At 38.9% G+C, this 17992-nt stretch overlaps 1 protein-coding gene across 2 annotated transcripts in view; it reads right to left on the reverse strand.

Annotated features, from left to right (window-relative positions):
• Positions 1 to 260: 260 nt before the first annotated feature.
• Positions 261 to 17992, reverse strand: part of MDFIC (MyoD family inhibitor domain containing) — a 42389-nt gene continuing 24657 nt past the window's right edge. For both annotated transcript variants that reach the window (XM_083400078.1, XM_083400079.1), the window contains 2 exons: positions 14918 to 15190; positions 261 to 3874 (listed from right to left, as the gene is read on the reverse strand). In XM_083400078.1, coding sequence (XP_083256204.1) covers positions 3627 to 3874; positions 14918 to 15190 — 521 coding nt within the window. In that variant the 3' untranslated portion in view covers positions 261 to 3626. The remainder of the gene's footprint in view (positions 3875 to 14917; positions 15191 to 17992) is intronic.

Consider the following 17992-nt stretch of genomic DNA (forward strand, 5'->3'; position numbering starts at 1 on the left):
ATTTAGTGCTCATATTACAGATAATTAGAATGAAATTACTGTGACCAAAATTATTTCTTCAGGAACTCAAAGTTCAGTATGTTATGCAGGGGTAAATTATTCCACTCATAACATCCAAGACTTCCAAAGTGAGCAAACAGGATAGTCAGTAACGGGTGTAACAGGAAGCCACACTGAAAGCAGTGTCTGTTTCTTTCAACAACCATCAGCACACTTATGGCAGTAAAACACAAACTGTAATAAAAAGTACTAGGCAAGGATTCAAAATAAATTTCTTTATTTCAAAATAGTGTTTAATATCAAATGATCCAGTTAACGGAAAGGTCATAGAGCAAGTAACAAGCTTTTTTATAAAAAAAATATATATGGAAGAGTTCACAATTCCGTATTAACTGAGGACCTCTGTCTTCGTTAAATGGACAGATTAGATGACGAGAAAATTGTTACTTTAACTGCACTTTTGCACTGCTTAACTTTTAATCATAGATGGTTCCCAAAAGGTTGGCTCCAGAAAGTCTAAGTAATGGAAGAATTTTAAGAAACTAAACATAGAAAAAAGTTTCTTAAAACTATTCACTAATGTGCTCTCCTGTGGAGATAAATATTACACACCATTAATATTTCTATGACACATAGTAGCAGGATATATTTAGCATGTCAAACAATTCACACAATTTTTTATTTTTGGAATAAAAAAAGTGTTAATAATCATATGATAACTCCCAATCATTTGAAGGCTTTATATGTCCCAAGCTAGAAAACTTCCACTATTGAGTATTTTGCACTTGAAGACTGCATAAAGAAGTGCTATAGTGGAGTAGTTAGAAATTTTAACAACAAAATAGATGCAACCCTTGCATTTCATTTAATACTGAAATCACATTCTAGGAGGAGGAGTTCAGTACAGTTCCCATAATTTTCATATTTGAACTAACAGTGTGACACTAGTACTGCTCATGAAGTGTTCTATAAGGTAAAAAGAATTACAAATAGACTATCAAAGGTGATGAAAACACAGTACGAACAGATATGTACAGTAATTCATTTTTGAAGAGCGATACTGGATTCTCCTTAAATATTCTTGGATTAATTAAAGCTTGATACATAATAACTTGGGGGGAGGAGTCAAAGCCATATAATAATGGTTGCAGCATACAAAAAACAAAAGTTCCAAAACAGAAATGCTCGTTTCACTAAATGTGCTCCAATAGTGTTTTTGGTTGTTGGTTTGTCTGGCGACACTGAATACCTACGTCAATGACTGGGGTAACCTCGATCAGGGCAGTGTATATCACTCTCTATTTGCCAATTCTGCAGCAGCAAAAGCTGGCCAATGTACCACATGTCCGTCTTGTTCCCCATGGTATCCTCCTTTCCCAGTTGCCCTCTGGGCACCACCATTCAATCTATGTGCTACTTCTGTCTTTAGGTATGCTCCTTACTTTTAGGAGGCATAACTGAGTCCCCCTCTGCCTTAACCCGGAGCTTACTGGTCTACTGAATTTGTTTGTTCTAAAAAATTCCGTTTCTAAAACATCCATGAAATCATGCCACTATAAAAATAACATTTTACTGACATTTTCTCTCTCTCTGAAGTACAGTGGAGGAAAGATCAGAATCCAATCCTACAGTTGCAGCAGCAACAAAAGAAAAAAGGGGAAAGCTACCAGAGGAGGAGAGAAAGGCACTCCTTCTGCATTATCAAGTCAAATGTATTGAGAAGCAAGCAGGTAGCTCCATAGAATACCCAAGTATATTCTTAACATTTTCTTTTCCAGTAACAACTCAGTAGTAAGCATTGGTAAATCAGTGTTTGAAGGTTCAGGCTTAACTTTTCATTTTCCTGGAATTTTTATTTGCCACACACATGGGTCATTTGTTACAATAAAAGGAATGGTTGCCACTGTGTTTGGATCAAGAAAGCATAACCTACAGACAAAGGTCAAACATTACCAAACCAACAGGCCATTGGGAAATTTGGACTTACGAAGTAAAATCAGGTTAACCAGGTAGCTGAATTAAACTGAATTAATGAGTCACATAAAAACTCTTGGAAGTCACAGTAAATTAGCACCAGTGTATGGAAATCTGGAAGTCAGTCAATGCACTGGGTTAGATTTCAATTATGCCATGAGAACTATTTAGGGCAAATTTAATTTCCAAAGTGTGCTGTTCACTCCTAAACGTTTACTACAAAGCTGCTACTTTTAAGATACAATAGTATGATATTCCTTCTTTAAATAACTTCAAATACTTTATCAAACAATCACACAACATTTTAAAACTTAAAAACATCAGCTTTATTAATCAATTCATTGGGAAGCATTTCCTGTGTAGGAAGTCTTACCCAGTTCCCCTTTATTCTTAACATGACTGCTGTGTGAAACATCAACATTTCTGCATTTGCTGTCTTAAATAAAAATACCAAAAAAAAAATTATGCGCAAGACTTGGAGGATGGGGGCAAAAGGAAACACACGGCACTTCCCTGAATTGTCATCACACTTCCAATTAGTTTTTCTTAAATACAGAGAAGTCAAACCTTGCACATCTAACTTGTGCCAGGAAATTTGCACACATTTAACTTGTGCCAGGAAAGCCTGGCGTGAAAATAACATTTAAGCTCTCAGGCTTGCTTACTGGACTCTGGGAAGCTCTTACGAGATCTTGGATGATCCCACAAGAGCTTCTCAGAGTTTCGTAAGCAAATTTGAGAGTTTAAAATCTCTCCTCCTTGCATGGGAGGCAAAACACACTCAGTGCATCAGCTTCAGAAATGTAGGGATGCACACAAGTGTGGTTCCATGACTATGTACCTGATTTCAACTTTTCCTGGAATGTAACCTCCATGCAAGTTGTGAATCAACTGTATAGTTGTATAGTATAGTAATTTGATGGGGTGAACAGCGCTTTAAAGTTGCAATTGTACTTACTGCAAAGTAAGCACCACTGATCTCAACTGGAGTTGTTTATTTAGTAGACATGTATTGTAAAATATGAATCAGTTTGTTCGTGATGCACTTTAGATAAAACTTAAATTATATAAATCTACAGATGAGAAAATAAAATATTTGTTCACATTGCTGTTAAAACAAAAAACACAGTAAAAAGTTTTTTTTTTTTTAAAAAAAAAACCCATTACAAATATTTCCCACCAAGAGATTCACTTAAGTGGAAAGCCCTCATGAAATTGTTGTTACTTTGTTCCAACTCTGCTGTTTTCTATCTCTTCTAGTAACTTGTTTGTTAGTGAAGGGGTGGTAAACTCTGTCAACCCCCTGCCTGCACACAACAGGAAACTACAAAGGGCTAAAACCCTTTTGTCTTTATCCAGGAACAACCACCAATGGTTGTTTTACCTGCGTGAGCAGGTCTTTGCACAGTCAACCACCCACTACAGAAAATTAGACCATCAAGCATTTGTTCTTATGAGTTTGCTTTTCTTCAACAATTGTTTATAAAATCAAGTTAACAGTGCAGAAAACCAGGTTGCTGCAAGAGTGTCTAAATGTGTCCTTTGAAAGCGGCTGTTGTTTTATTTCAGAGAAACACACAAAAACTTGAACCCTCTCCAGTTACGTTGTTGATGTTTTTTTTAAGAAAGCAGAAAAAAGTGATAAAAAGTTATCATGATGGGAAACAAATCCCACAGCATTCCATACAAATTTCCAAACAGTCTGATGATTCACAACAGGCATCCATTATGCCACAGTCCATATCACACGGGCAGTTGCAGTCATCTCCCATTTCTTCTCCACAGCAGCAACAGCAGGCTTCTACTGGGCAGACCCCACATGACGCTTGTCCCAGGACAAGGCTACAGAGGGTGACGAATTCGCAGAACAAGCAGGACAAGATACAGTGAACACAGCAATCTTTGGAAATGTGGCACAGCATGTTGAGGGAGAGAGGAAAGATAAAAGGAAATAAAAAGTTAAAATTGCGTTCTAAATGCCCACTTGGGTTGAAATTTTTTTTAAAGAAGAGCAATACAAATTGAAGCTACTTTTTTTTCTTCCCACAATACATAGCTCACATTCCTCGATTTCTGCTTCTGTGCTGCACAAAGGTTTCATCAGCTCAGCACTGAGAGGAACAATATATTCACAGTCTATAACAAATTTTAGCATAGGCCAACATGTCAACAAGGTGTTGACATTGTTCTTCCATTTGATGAGACTTATTCAGCCAGTAAGCTACAAAATACAACCCCTAAGTGAATTTCATCTAGCAAGCAGAGAAAAATGAGAGATAGGGTGGTTCCTCCAGACCAGTATTCTTCTAGACGTGGCATTTACACACTCAGCATTGAATCCATCCCTTTCACTCTTTTAAAAGAGATACTACTATCCCACAAGTGAATTTTTTATGTATATATTTCTAGTAATTTTTCACACCAGTTCCCAAGTCTGTTCTATGCATTTTTTAATTGCACTTAATGCAATGCTCTAAGACACAGCTATGCGCATTTTACTGTCTTAGCCATCCAGAGAGTCATCTTGGGTTTAATCTAGTAATTAAATCAGCAGCAGACAACCATCCTGGATATCGGAAGGACTGTCTTCTATCAAAGGCTGCCCAAATTCTCCACTCTGCATTTAGATGGGTAGTGCCCACGGAAAGGGTTTTGTAGGTCACGACATCACCTGCACCAACGTTAATGTCTTTTCTGCATCAAACACTTTCTTTGTCTCAAGACATTCTACAAGTTTTATAGCTGATATCAGACCCACCGAAAAGACAGCCAACAAGATATAGAACACAGAAGTTTTTGAATTTAAAATCAGTGAGGGGAAATGCAGCTTCTAAATTTCTTGTTTTGCACTGAATTCCATCCTGTCTTTTAGCCACAGGATATCCTGTGGACAGGGTAAGGAGCTAGCGCATAGGTGGGGAAAGGCAATGGAAATTCCATTCACTTTCAAAATCAAACTCTACAGAAAATTCAGAATTTCAGGAATTAATTATCTAGTTTATTTCACAAACTTCAAAAAAATTGAGGTTGAGGAATCTGAGATGCTTGGGCTTATAAAAGGGTTATAACACTAGTCTAGTGAACACTTTGAGGTTTTTTTCTTTTGAACTGTTGAGCCCTCAGCTGTATCACAAACTGTTTTTGAAACTCCCACCGTTCAAAAAGTGTTTTTTTATGTGATATTGGATGGGTTGGGGCTGATATTTGAGAAAAATAAATCTAAAGCTTCTTGGGCTCATGGAATCAGGTTCACAGTTCTTTGAAACATGTGTGCATGCATGAGAAGGAGAGACCAGTAATCCAGGCATTACTGTACTTGAAAAATAAAATTTGACACAGGCAAGACAGCAGAGTCAAGCCTCTAAACTACATAAAGTGAACAGATCTTTTTGATTTTGGGTAGCCAGACTGTACTAAGATAAAATAGTGTCAAGTTAAACTTACAGTCTTGTAGTGAACAGTTCAGACAACTGAACAAAAAAGGGTGGAAATAAGGTTTACATTTTAATTCATTAACACTGCTATCCTGTTCTTGTCTACTCAAAAGTAATCCCCACTGAGTTCAATGGGACAGAATCCCAGGAGTGCAATCCTAATTCTACCAGTCACCCTACAAAGTCAGCTATATGCAGGTGCTTGTTTTGTCAAACATCTCAGAAAGTAGAACCCAGAAACTGATCCACTACAGATGTTCTTCTACCACTTTCAGGTCAAGTATAGGAGGATGAAAATGTACACATATCCTCCTCCCCACAAGGATATTCTCAACTCTCCCCTCTTCACAGAAAGTAAGCATGAGCCACTCATACTTCCTCTATTGCCACTTTAAACAAACAAACAACACTTTGCTTCAAAAAAACGAAATAAGAAAATACAAAACAAAATAAAAATACACCAGAAACTTCCTGTTGCAGCTTCTTTAAAGCATCTGAAGATGGCCTTCAGGGAACATCTCTTAATATGAGCCACCGAAGATCTCTGTGAAACCCTTATTGACTTTTCTACTGGCTCCCACCTTTTAGAATTATCCTTCACTTCAGATGTAGAATGGTATGGTATATGGGATTTCTCATTTTTCCCTTCTTCTTCTTAAAGAAAACAATGCACTTTGCTCTGGAAAGCAAACTTTAAACATATTATAGAAAACATGTGGCCTTTCAGATGTCATTGACCTTCAACTTCCATCAGCCTCAACCAAAATGGACAGGGCTGATGGGAGACGGAAGTCAACAACATCTAGAGGGCTAGATGCTCCCCATCATGCTATGTTTTGGTTGCCTTTTAAATGTGGCACTTTTCGTGTGGATTCTGTTTATTAGTGTATTGAGAGTCACATGCTGTGTGTTTCATTTTAATTGTTTTAGTATTTCACATTAATTTAAGCCTCTTTTGCTGTTTTTGAGAAGTAGGGAAGGAAATCTGATAAATGACTGGGAAGAAGTGTATTTGGCCCCCCACCCTTGAAATGACGAAAATGTGTTTTTTAATTGAAGAAACTGATGTAGGAATTGTGACAATAGGGTTATTGGGAAGAACAGACAACCGCTAAAAGGCTTGCCCTCGAAATACATAAACATCTTGGCTTAAGTAGCATTACTTCCATTTGTTAGCTCATTCCTACACACAATGGTCAGAAATATGCAAATAGGTTGAATGTAGCATGAAAAGAGGTTATGAGAAACAAAAAAGGGGGAAGAGCTATACTATAAGCTAATGGTAAAATAAGAAGAGTGGTTGTGTGCATTAAATGGGATTCTTTATGTGAAGAATAAATGTACCTGTAAATGACCTTCATCCAAAGCTCAGCAGATATGACATGTGAAGTGAAGCTGGGGAGTACAAGTTCAGTGAAGAGGACCAAAGCCAGATTGATGGGGATTAATTAGCTTGTTGTCATGGAGATTGTACTTGAATAAATCTAAAACAATTTCCTCCCTTTTTTTTAATGTAAAGGATGGGCAGAGAGGAACAAACAGCTACATTGGCTTCAACACTTAAAAATAACTGTATCTTATTTTTCCCCTCCATCCGGGCAGTTTGATGCAAATCAAAAAGGGGGTATTTATTTATTCCATTCAACAGGTTCTCACAGAGGCTTAGAGAGAGACACAAACAGCACAACAAATTCTTTCTTGATTCTTTAAAATCAAGTTTTGTCATATGGCTGACACCCTTCTGTTTCATACAAGCCTTCCCTTACGGAAGACTCCAGCCACAGATGTGATTTATTCTTATGAAATACTCTTATTGTGTTATTGTGTATCATCATTTAGTCTGTAAATAGATTAAGGAAATTCTCAATCTATTTAAAGGGCAATAAATATTTTCAAACAGAGAAAGAAAATGTCAACGACATGAAGATAATGACTGTAGAAGAATGCAGACAAATAGCTACTGTAATGCAAAAAATTTTTAAAAAATTGTTGGCTCAGTTTTTAGGCTTTCAAAATGAAATCTAACTTTCAAAAGGCAAAGAACATTGCATACACCTACCAACAATGAACATCATTCTGTTTGTGGGGCTATCCAGAACAACTACTTTAAAAAAAAACCCTAGTTGCTTTCTTTTCAGCTCTGAAAAGAGCCACTGCATTCTATTTACATAAACAGACATAAGGCACTGGTCTAAATAAAGACACTTCATTCTCAGATAATTAGCAATGGCTAAAGTGGTCTATGCATGCTCAACTACACAGAAAAATGTGAAAATATAATGATTCTGATTGGGTATTAATGTGAATTGTTTTAAAAAGTTTTCTTTTATGCACATTCTATTAACATGGGTTAGGCGGCTATATTTTGCTATTCCATTTCAAGATTACATATCTAAAATAGCCTTCTTGTCTGTTTACACATAGCCTTCCCCAAGTTGATGCCCTCCAGATTGTTTTGAACTACAACCTGCAATGACACAGACATACTAGACTGGGACTAGTGAGAGTTATACATACATACACAGGACAAGAATAGTGATGATTCATCTAGACTATGGTCAATTTTACCCAAAAAGCTACCAGAACCATTATCCTCAAGAAGTTTCAATTCAGTATGTAGTCTGCTTTAGTCCTAGCTTACTTACCAGCTGCCTAAAAAGTCACACAACTAATTTGATTTTATGATCTGCTGCATCTATTTTCCCAACAATGCAAATGCTGTCACTGCCACTGTTAACAGCAGTATGTGGGGTGTCTTTTTAGCAAGAATATAAAGGCAGTACCCACATGCACACAATGAAACAAATAGTATCCAGTAGTTCCCTAAAATGGTCCAATTCTTTGTAAACATTTGGAAATATATTATATTTTGGATTTTTAAAAAGTAGTAAGAACCACACATTTGTAATAACTGGGTACAACCATTCTATGCTATATAGACTATGCAGATTTCCTTTATTTATAGGCCAGAGATGGCTAACCTGTGGGTCTCCAGATGCTGATAGAATAAAACTCCCACCACCAAAGATGTCCAATGGCTGGCTGATGGGAGTTAGAGATCCAAATATCTGGAAGGTCACATAAGTCATCCTGAATAAGGCACCTGTCGTTGCAAATCCATACAGTCACCCTTACATAAACTAAACTACACCACAGAACCAGTGGTGGTGTAGTGGCTACAGTGTCAAATTACAGCCTGGGAGACCAGAGTTCTGGTCCCCACCTGGCCATGAAGCTCACTGGGCACTTTGGGTAAGTCACTACATCTCTCAGCCTAATCTACACCTCACTAGTTGTTGTAAGGATAAAATGGAGGGGAAGAGAACCATGTATACCACCTTGAGCTCATTGGAGAAAGAAGGTAAGCTACAAATGCAATCCATCCATCCATACAAGGCATAATGTTTCATTTTATTGTGGGAGATATGGGTAGGGAGGAGAAGAACAATAAACAATTCAAAATGCCAAGTTGACTAAAGATGAACAATCCCCAGCTTTAAAAACTAAGTATATACAGCAGTTAAACAACTAGTGTATATATTATCTGCAGTATTCATGAAGTTGAGGGAAAGAGGCTGCACTGAAGTGCATCTCTTTACATTTTGTGAACATCATTTCTTTTTTTGGGTTGCTCAGTTTGGAGAGATCGTTCTGAAGCTCTTCATAGTAAACTAGTGTTTTCACCATACTGAACAATCTTGGTGCCATTCCACCAACTTGCTATTTTACTTCTCATACCCAACACCCGATCTTTATTAATAGGAAGTGCGGATCCTGATACAATCCTTGAGGGAACCCCACTTCTCACTACACTGTGCTGTGAAGAAGTACAAAGTTTATCTGTAGCCTCTGCTTCTAGTTCCTTAACCAGATACCAATCCATAAGGCAACTCCTTCAATTCCATTGCTGCAAGGTTTACTTAGGAGTCTTTGGTGAGAAACTTTGTGAAAAGCTTTTGGGAAGTTCATTCATATGTATGTATATATATGTGTGTGTGTGTGTGTGTATCTCATCATCATCATCATCATCATCCTGGATACTTGGTGAGACCCTCAAAGAATTCTAAAATATTATTTGCAAGGAAGAACTTCTCTTCATCAGAAGCCATACTAATTCTTCCTCAGCAAGAGCTTGTTCTTCTATATGTTTACCATAAATTCTACTTTCAATAATACTTCCCACCAATTTATCTGGAACAGACATTAGCTCAATCATGGGCCTTAAATTTTTTTTGCTTCCTCAGAGATGCAACTTTTAGAACTGATGTGACATTGGCAACCTTCCTATTCTTTAGCAAAGAGGTCTTAATAAGAAACTGAATAATTTTGTTAAGCAATAAACAATTCCATGTTTGGAACTGACAGGCCAATTTCTAAACCTTTACAAAAGGCTTTTATGACAAATATGTTCAATTACAAAATGCTGACCTGGGTCAGATTTTTTTCAGCTATATTCAGAGAGAGATCAGGAAATTCAAAGAAAACCTGTAAGCACTCTGTTCTCTCACAGCAAGAATCAAACGGGTAAAACCACTATCAAAGTGGCAGCTGAGGTCCTCAACAAGGCTTTACTCAAGGCCCCGCAGAGAGTGCAACAGAAGTCCCAGCAGGAGATACAAGACTTATATAGACACTAGACATAGGCATGGTGAAGGCCAAGGGCAAACTCTGAATGTCAATTTAAAAAGTCAAGCCACAGCCAAAACAGCCAACAAGAACATCTTAGGATATTATATACGTTGATTAAATGTTCAAAAATTAAAAATAATGACTCAAATATGTGTTTTTCTAATTCCCTTTACAAACATATTTAAGAACACAAACATTCTGTTATGCACAGTTAACCCTCATTAAAAAAACAACAACTACATGCTCAGGTGACAGTGTACTAGTCCATAAGCTGGCACCATTAAAATCCACCACCACCAGTTCAGAAACTGATCAATAGCAGGTAGGTCACAAGATTCAGTACTCTTAAAATGTGACCTTTTAAATAAAATTACATTTTTCAGAATTGGGATGCAACTGTAGCAGGACCCAAAAAAAACCCCAAAGCTCAAATGATACAAAAAAAGGCAAATCTATTATTTAAATCCAGATCTGTATACATCACATCAGAAATGGGAGTTAGAAGATACTCAGGCCTTACCATGTTCATGGCTTATCTCTACAGCAGACTCTCCTTTTCCTTCAGCAAAGCTACCATACCCAAAGTGAGCCCATATAGGAAAAAGTCGGGGTTTGGGGGCACAACGTCCAGGCCGGCTCCCACATTCTCTACCTGTGCAGCCCATTCACCCTTTATTTGGATCTCCTGCTTTATGAGTGACTGGGGTAGATACGGGTTTAAACACATGCTGGTGTAGTTTGTAACTCGTTTTTTTCTGTAGTTCAAACAGAGTTGGAGTTTTAAAAAGAAAAATGCTAGCCGTGTCAGTTTTAATCTGCTGAATTAAGCCATTGCATCATCCTCCTATACACAAGATGACAATACAGCTTGGACACAAAAATTAAGCTAATTTTAAACACTTTGCTTGAAATAACTACAGCTAGTGTGGCAAGGGTTAATAGATTAATGCTCAAGCCAGGAAGGAGTAGCCAAAAACAAATATACATTAAAAATATGCCCCAACAGAAACATTGTTGACAGGGATCCTAACATCTATTAAAAAGAAGGGGAACTCAGCAGTCTGTATTTAAAAAAGAAGAAGTACTATACAGTGGTACCTCGGGTTAAAGACTTAATTTGTTCCGAAGGTCCATTCTTAAGCTGAAACTGTTCTTAACCTGAAGCACCACTTTAGATAATGGGGCCACTGCGCCACCACTGTGTGATTTCTGTTCTCATCCTGAAGCAAAGTTCTTGACTCAAGGTACTATTTCTGGGTTAGCAGAGTCTGTAACTTGAAGCGTCTGTAACCTGAAGTGTATGTAACCCGAGGTACCACAGTACGAGCTAAAACAACGTTTTCTAAGCAAAATAATTGAAGTAGATGCGATAGTCTGGCATCTAGGGGCACAATCCTCCAATGAGTGTGCCAGATGTCACTGTGGGGATATTGCCAGAGAAACGAGGAAGAGGAACTTAAAATTGTTCAGCTGAGTGCTGGGGAAGCAGCAAACCCTGCAAGCAAGGATTCAAGAAGGTCAGACTGGCATGGTGCAGGAAGTTAGGCACAGAAGTGAAAGAATTCAGAGAGGCGATAGATAGAAGTAAGATGGCACAGCTTTCAGAAGCTGAGAATAAATGTCAGGAACTGAAACTGGGTGTTTCTAAACAAATGAGAGTCCTAGTCATGCATTACTTGTGTGTAGGACACTTGCATTCTCAAACCAGAGCAGGCTGGCTCTTCATGCCCCTTCAGGGTCACACTTAACATCCTTCTTTGCAGTGTTAGTTTTACCCTCCAATGGTAACATTTAACACCTGTTCAGAGACAAACGGCATTCTTTCCTCCTTCAAAAGCCTACATTAACAGAACACCAAATTTAAAGAGATTTTGATCACATTATATTCCATTTAACATACAGAAATTAGAGCCAAATCTACATATTCGGAAATATAGTATGGCACGGCGCTTCCTAAGTTACAACATCTCAGGCTGCAAGTTAGGGGCTCCCAAGAATTTCCAAGAATGACGAATATAAGGCTAGAGCATTCTCCCTGGCAAGCTTTCTACACTTGGGAAAAGGGAATATGCTATGAGGGAACATTAAATAATGTGGTCTCCAATCTACAAACTGAAATGGTGCCGTTTATGATGGACTGCACCGTTCAGAATTTCTGAATGTATAGAGACGAAAGAATTGATTTATGAAGACTAGTAGTGCTAAGTGAAATCATGGCTTTGACAAAGTAAGCCCCTACAAACTGGTAAAATTTAGAAGACGTGTAACAGCAGTGTAAAAACATCTGTATGTATTAGACGTAAACAGTTATTCATCTATGGAAATCTAGGTTCCAAGAAACTGCCAGGAATTACTTCTTGAAATACATTTTCATGTCTGTATAAGAGACTCTATTTGGCCTCTGTTCCTGATTTTTCATTTCACCAAACAGTGTGCTAATACGGCCAGGGGATACTTCCTAAAACTAAACACAGCTCAGGACTGCATGGATTACAAGCCCAAGCACGTTAGCCATGGCTGGCTAAGTCAGGAATGACTGGTAAAAGACAAAGCAGCAGCTTGGACCATAATCAGACCATGTAAAATTATAAACTGATATGCAAAAGAAATTGGGGAGAAAAGTCTACAAAGTCCTCATTTAAGCTTGTTAAAATTCACCTGGACACTTTCTAACACAGAGCAGTTGCTGATTGGGTCCAAAATGTATTTCCTGCTTTGCTCTACCCTTCTGTTTCAGCCTCTTATCCTACTTCACAGGAATTAGTCTGTAACAATGCAAACACTTCATATTCTGTATCTCTAAACAGGCGCGTTTGGGCCTTTAAACCTCTCTTAACTGACTCCCTAAAGCACAGTGAGACAGATACCTGACATGAATTGGTGTCTGACTACCAACAAAAAAATAGGAGAATCTACCAGTTTCTGTTTTAACAGATAAAGCAAAGTCTGCTGATCGCAGTGTCATGAATAGGAGAGCAGCAGATTTAAAATAGGCTTAGGAACCATGGGGCCATTAGAGTAATTGTGGTCAGCAACACACACAGAAATGAAATATGTTTACTTAATGGACATGTGCTGTACAGTGAAGAGAAATAAGTGAAAACCATTTGTATGTGCAAATTATGTATTGGCTTTATAGCAGTATGGTGGTAATGTAAGCACTGGCCTAGGTTTTGAATACCTTTTGGACAGCACATACAGGCTGCTCAGAAATGTATTATACAATTTTCAATGACAAAACTTCATTGACGAAAAGCATGCCAATACACATACTGAAATATTCGCTAATCTCTTAAGAGAGGGGCGAGGAACCTGGATGCATTCACCCATGGGGTTAATTTGTGTTTTGTTTTATTGTGTGCCTTTTATACTGCAGGACCTGCATACTCCCATGGCGTTCTAAATTTCATTCACACCAGTTGGAACTGCAGTCTGAAATGAAAGTTAAAAACCGGGCTCCTACCTCTGAGTTGATAAGCAGAAGAATTTATCCTGCAGTGTGTGTAATGCCCCTTAAGCAGCTTTCCTAATGGAAAGCTACTTGTGGAACATCACCTACCCAACCTCCAGCCCAGGACTGATCCAACAGGGTGGGGATGATGCTCCACAAAGAGCTTTCTTTGAGGAAAGCCTTTTGTGTAGCCTCACCTAGAAGCTGCAGGATCACAGCTGTTATGGGGAGTGGGTGATCCTGGGGGTGTGAGGTTCCACAACTAGCTTTCCTTAAGGAAATCCAGTTGTGGAGCCTCTCCTGGACCCCGCAGGATCACTTGTTGAGGGCAGTGGCAGGGTGGAATCACCTGGACCCTGCAGGATCACAGTTGCTATGGGGAGTAGGCAATTGGGCGGTGGGGGCGGTGCTGACGATCCACAGGGGCTTTTTTTTTTTAAAGGAAAGCAACTGGTTGCATCACACAAACCAGGATCCACCCATCTGCTCATCAGCTCTTGAGTAGAGGGGTGATTCTGTAGTATGAGCCCCTACTGGACCCTGCAAGATCGCTTGTTGAGGGGTAAGGCCAATGGCATGGGGTGTGAGGCTCTGCAACAGGTGACTAAAGTCACTTGTGGTGCACACTGCAAGGCCTCAGCTTATGCACAGATCTATAGGAAGTTCCGGAGCTACAAGTAGGTTCCAGACTCGCAAATGGTTTTGTTTTCTCCTATAAGTAAGTAACAAGAAAATGAACGCTAAACTTGGCTTCTAGAGGTATCTTGGTTTTGTTGTGTGACAGCTTGAACATAATGTGCTACATGAATAAATATATAGTTAGGGAAATGTCAGAAAAACAGAATAAACTGCATTGTGAATGAAGCCTCTGTGAGCCGCCATATGTTGTTGGTAGTGCTATTTTTATAAAAAGAGGTGCTGGAACTCACCATGGATGCCTCCCTTGTTCTCTTATAATGGCAATGGCGCTCACCTGAGAGGTGCTGGAACTGAGTGCCAGTTCCAGCTGGTTGTTGGGTCTCTACTTCCATGAGCCTCAACCAGCATAGTAAATGGTCAGGGACAACTGGAGTCTATAATACCTGGAGCTCATCAGGTTCCCCTTCCCTGTCCCAAGTCAAATCATTTCCCCTCCATGTTGTATATGTGATGGCATTGCCAAACAGCAATTCAGAGCTTCTCCATCTACAGATATGATCAACAGTGAGGTGCACAAATGTTCTGAAAGCAGGAAATCTCTCATTTCAATTTCCTTCAAATACTTAATCTTTTCCTTTGGGGAAGTAACTTGTATTTTGTTGTAATGATTTCTATTTGCTTCTGGAGCACGACTCGTGCTCTTCAATTATTTTTAGCTGATTGTGTAATTATTAGCGGGAATGGCTTTTGGTTATTCTGTGTTCAGTTTACTTATAAGGTTTCAGCTTACCTTCGGGTGAAGAGCCTGGCTTGTGAGAGTATGCAGAGCTCTTCTTGCTGCTTCCACTGTTGACAGACAAGCTGGACTGAATTTTTCTGTGCATTTTTTGGGAAACAGGTGCCGAGAACTTTCTGCTATCTGGTGCCCCACACTTGATTCCATTGTGCATCCCACTTGCGTTACTCAGCCCAGTATGGCCATTTTGTATTTGTATTTTGCCTGTTTCTTCCTTACACTTTTCCAGTGGTGAAGCATTTGGTTGTGGCAAACGCTGAGGTTGTGCTTTAAAAAGAACAAGAAAAAGAGACAGTGGTTTAACACATATCTATGGAGAAGAAACTCTTTCCTTTCCTTCTTGAGATCCACACAAACACACACTGAATGTCTGGGAAGCCTTAGGGCATTATTTTTATGTTATCTTCAGCTTCAGTGTCATTTCCAACCTGAAAAGGAAGAGGATTGAGCTCGAAAGTCAAGGGCAAATGGAAGATGTATGGACTCAAGGACCAAGCCAGAAGAACTTGGGAGATGCGTGAAAAGGACACCCTAATTTTTTTCCTGAAAAAAACCACACACCACAAAAGCAGTAAGCAATGGACCAGGTTAACTCTCTCCTGCAACATTTCCCCAATATACTACTGTTTACCCAAAATTACCATATTTGCATACATATATAGATGTGTGTGTGTGTGTGTGTGTGTGTGTGTTTGTGTTTTCCCCCCTAGTGAAACAAGTATCATGGGGGAACAGGGGGAGGAATTTAGATAAGCAGAAAGGTTTGAAACCGCATGTCCTCCAATGCCACAGCCCTACACCAATTTAGTTTCTCCATCACTACTGCTCCCCAACTCCTTTCTTGAGATAACAGATTGGAATATCCAGATACATATTTCCACATCCCATCTAGTTTGGTCTTAAGTGATAAGTGAGCACAGTATCCAAGACTATTAAGTAATGCCTTTACTGTTTACATGTATGTAAGTTAAGAAAGGATTTTCAATTCACCATTGCCATGTTTTCTGGAAGATAAGCGAATTTATAAGAACGTCAACTCTTTTCTTAAAATGAAAGATCTGTTTGTTTTAAAGATACTGAGCTGCAAGCCAGGAAGTTCCCAATTTGAATCTCAACCTTGCCCTGAACTCACTATGTGGCCTTTGGCAAGCTACACTCTCCCAAACTTAGTCTGCAATATAGGAGATAACAATACTGTCTTGTCTTACAGGGCTGTTATAAGGATTACAACTAGATAATGCGTGTGAAGTGCTTTGAGCACTTGACAGCTGTACACAAATGTTAAGTATTTATTAAGTACTGCTTGCTATAATAAAATAGAGGACATGTAATGTTTATATTAAAAAACAAAATACTTTGAGGATTCCCATGTTAAACAATATAAATCTTAAGAGCTGTGAAGCCAAGCAGAGAAAATGTAATATCTTGAGTCAAAGCAGGATTCTCTAAACTGGACTGAAAATTAACCCACATTATTTATTACATTTCTGGGTTGCATTTTAGCCAGCAAGTTCCCATGGCCGTTTAGATAAAATTGGAACAACTGGTGAATATTAAAACAATGATGCTAAAACCCACAATGAGTACAACAAAAACAGCTGGTTGACAAAGGAAGAGAAGAAAAACCAAAGAACATGATGAAAAAATCACCAACTTCTGCTAACAGCAAATCAAACCCTGGATGATTCTCCAGAAGCCCACCTTAAACAGAAGCATGCAGCTACCATCTAAAGTCTGCTCTTTATTTTGTATAAAATCAATGTCAGAATATGCATTTTTAGACCAGGGCATCATCATTTTTTATGCTTGTGGTGCTGGGGGGGGGGGGGGCAGAGACACTCCTTAAGATATTCAGGCCCCAGATCCTTTTGAGTTTTAAATATCTAAAAATGGCCAGAAACAAACTGGTAATTAATAAATATTTTTAAAAATAGGTTTAATATATAGCCACTTATACTCATAAATATGTGAACTAAAGCTATTAGCAGACTGGCATCAATACTCTGGAACACTGTTCCTGTTGAACTAAAGAGAGGCACTCACAGCTATGGTGTTCTGTCACCTGCTGAAAACATTTCTGTTTCACCAAGTGTTTTCCAGAGAATTAATCTGATTCAGTGTTGGTCATCTGTTGTGTATTTTATGTTTTTATATGTGCTGAAAGCTGCCCAGAGTGACTGATGAGTGGGGTATAAATAATAAAATAATAATGACAATAACTTAATTTTATGTTTTGATTATTTTACGTACCCTATCATATTTATATGACTTATTAGTTTGTACTGTCATGTATAAAAGGGCAGTTATATTTTGGTCAGGTGAAGTTTTTGGCCCAACGAAACTTATTCCCATATTCCCTAAGCAGCCTTGCATCAACATTATATTAAAACTATCATGTATAATAATTGAAAAAATCAAAAAGACACAACAAAGGAATGAGGAGTCCTTATAACACAGACAGCATAAATTTACAGCCCAGATTTAGCACACAATTTAAAAGTTTCATAAACCACAAAGACAATGCACCTCTAAATTGTGTAAGAGGTTACCAAAGTAACTGACCGGTTTAAGAAAATATATACCGTACTTTTCTGTGTATGACTGTTGTTGTTTTTTACTCTAAAACAATGTTCAAAATCTGGGCTCGTCTTATACACGGATAGTATCTCCCCCCATTTTCTTAAATTGGAGTCCCCCAAAATAGGAGGTGGGGACACGGGTGGCGCTGTGGGTTAAAGCCTCAGCGCCTAGGACTTGCCGATCGAAAGGTCGGCAGTTCGAATCCCCGTGGCGGGGTGCGCTCCCGTTGTTCGGTCCCAGCGCCTGCCAACCTAGCAGTTCGAAAGCACTCTCGGGTGCAAGTAGATAAATAGGGACCGCTTACTAGCGGGAAGGTAAACGGTGTTTCCGTGTGCGGCTCTGGCTCGCCAGAGCAGCGATGTCACGCTGGCCACGTGACCCGGAAGTGTCTTCGGACAGCGCTGGCCCCCGGCCTCTTTGAGTGAGATGGGCGCACAACCCTAGAGTCTGTCAAGACTGGCCCGTACGGGCAGGGGTACCTTTACCTTT

The sequence above is a fragment of the Podarcis tiliguerta genome (genome assembly GCF_965153285.1).
Source record: "Podarcis tiliguerta genome assembly, chromosome: 10".
In the NCBI taxonomy this organism is placed as follows: Eukaryota; Metazoa; Chordata; class Lepidosauria; order Squamata; family Lacertidae; genus Podarcis; species Podarcis tiliguerta.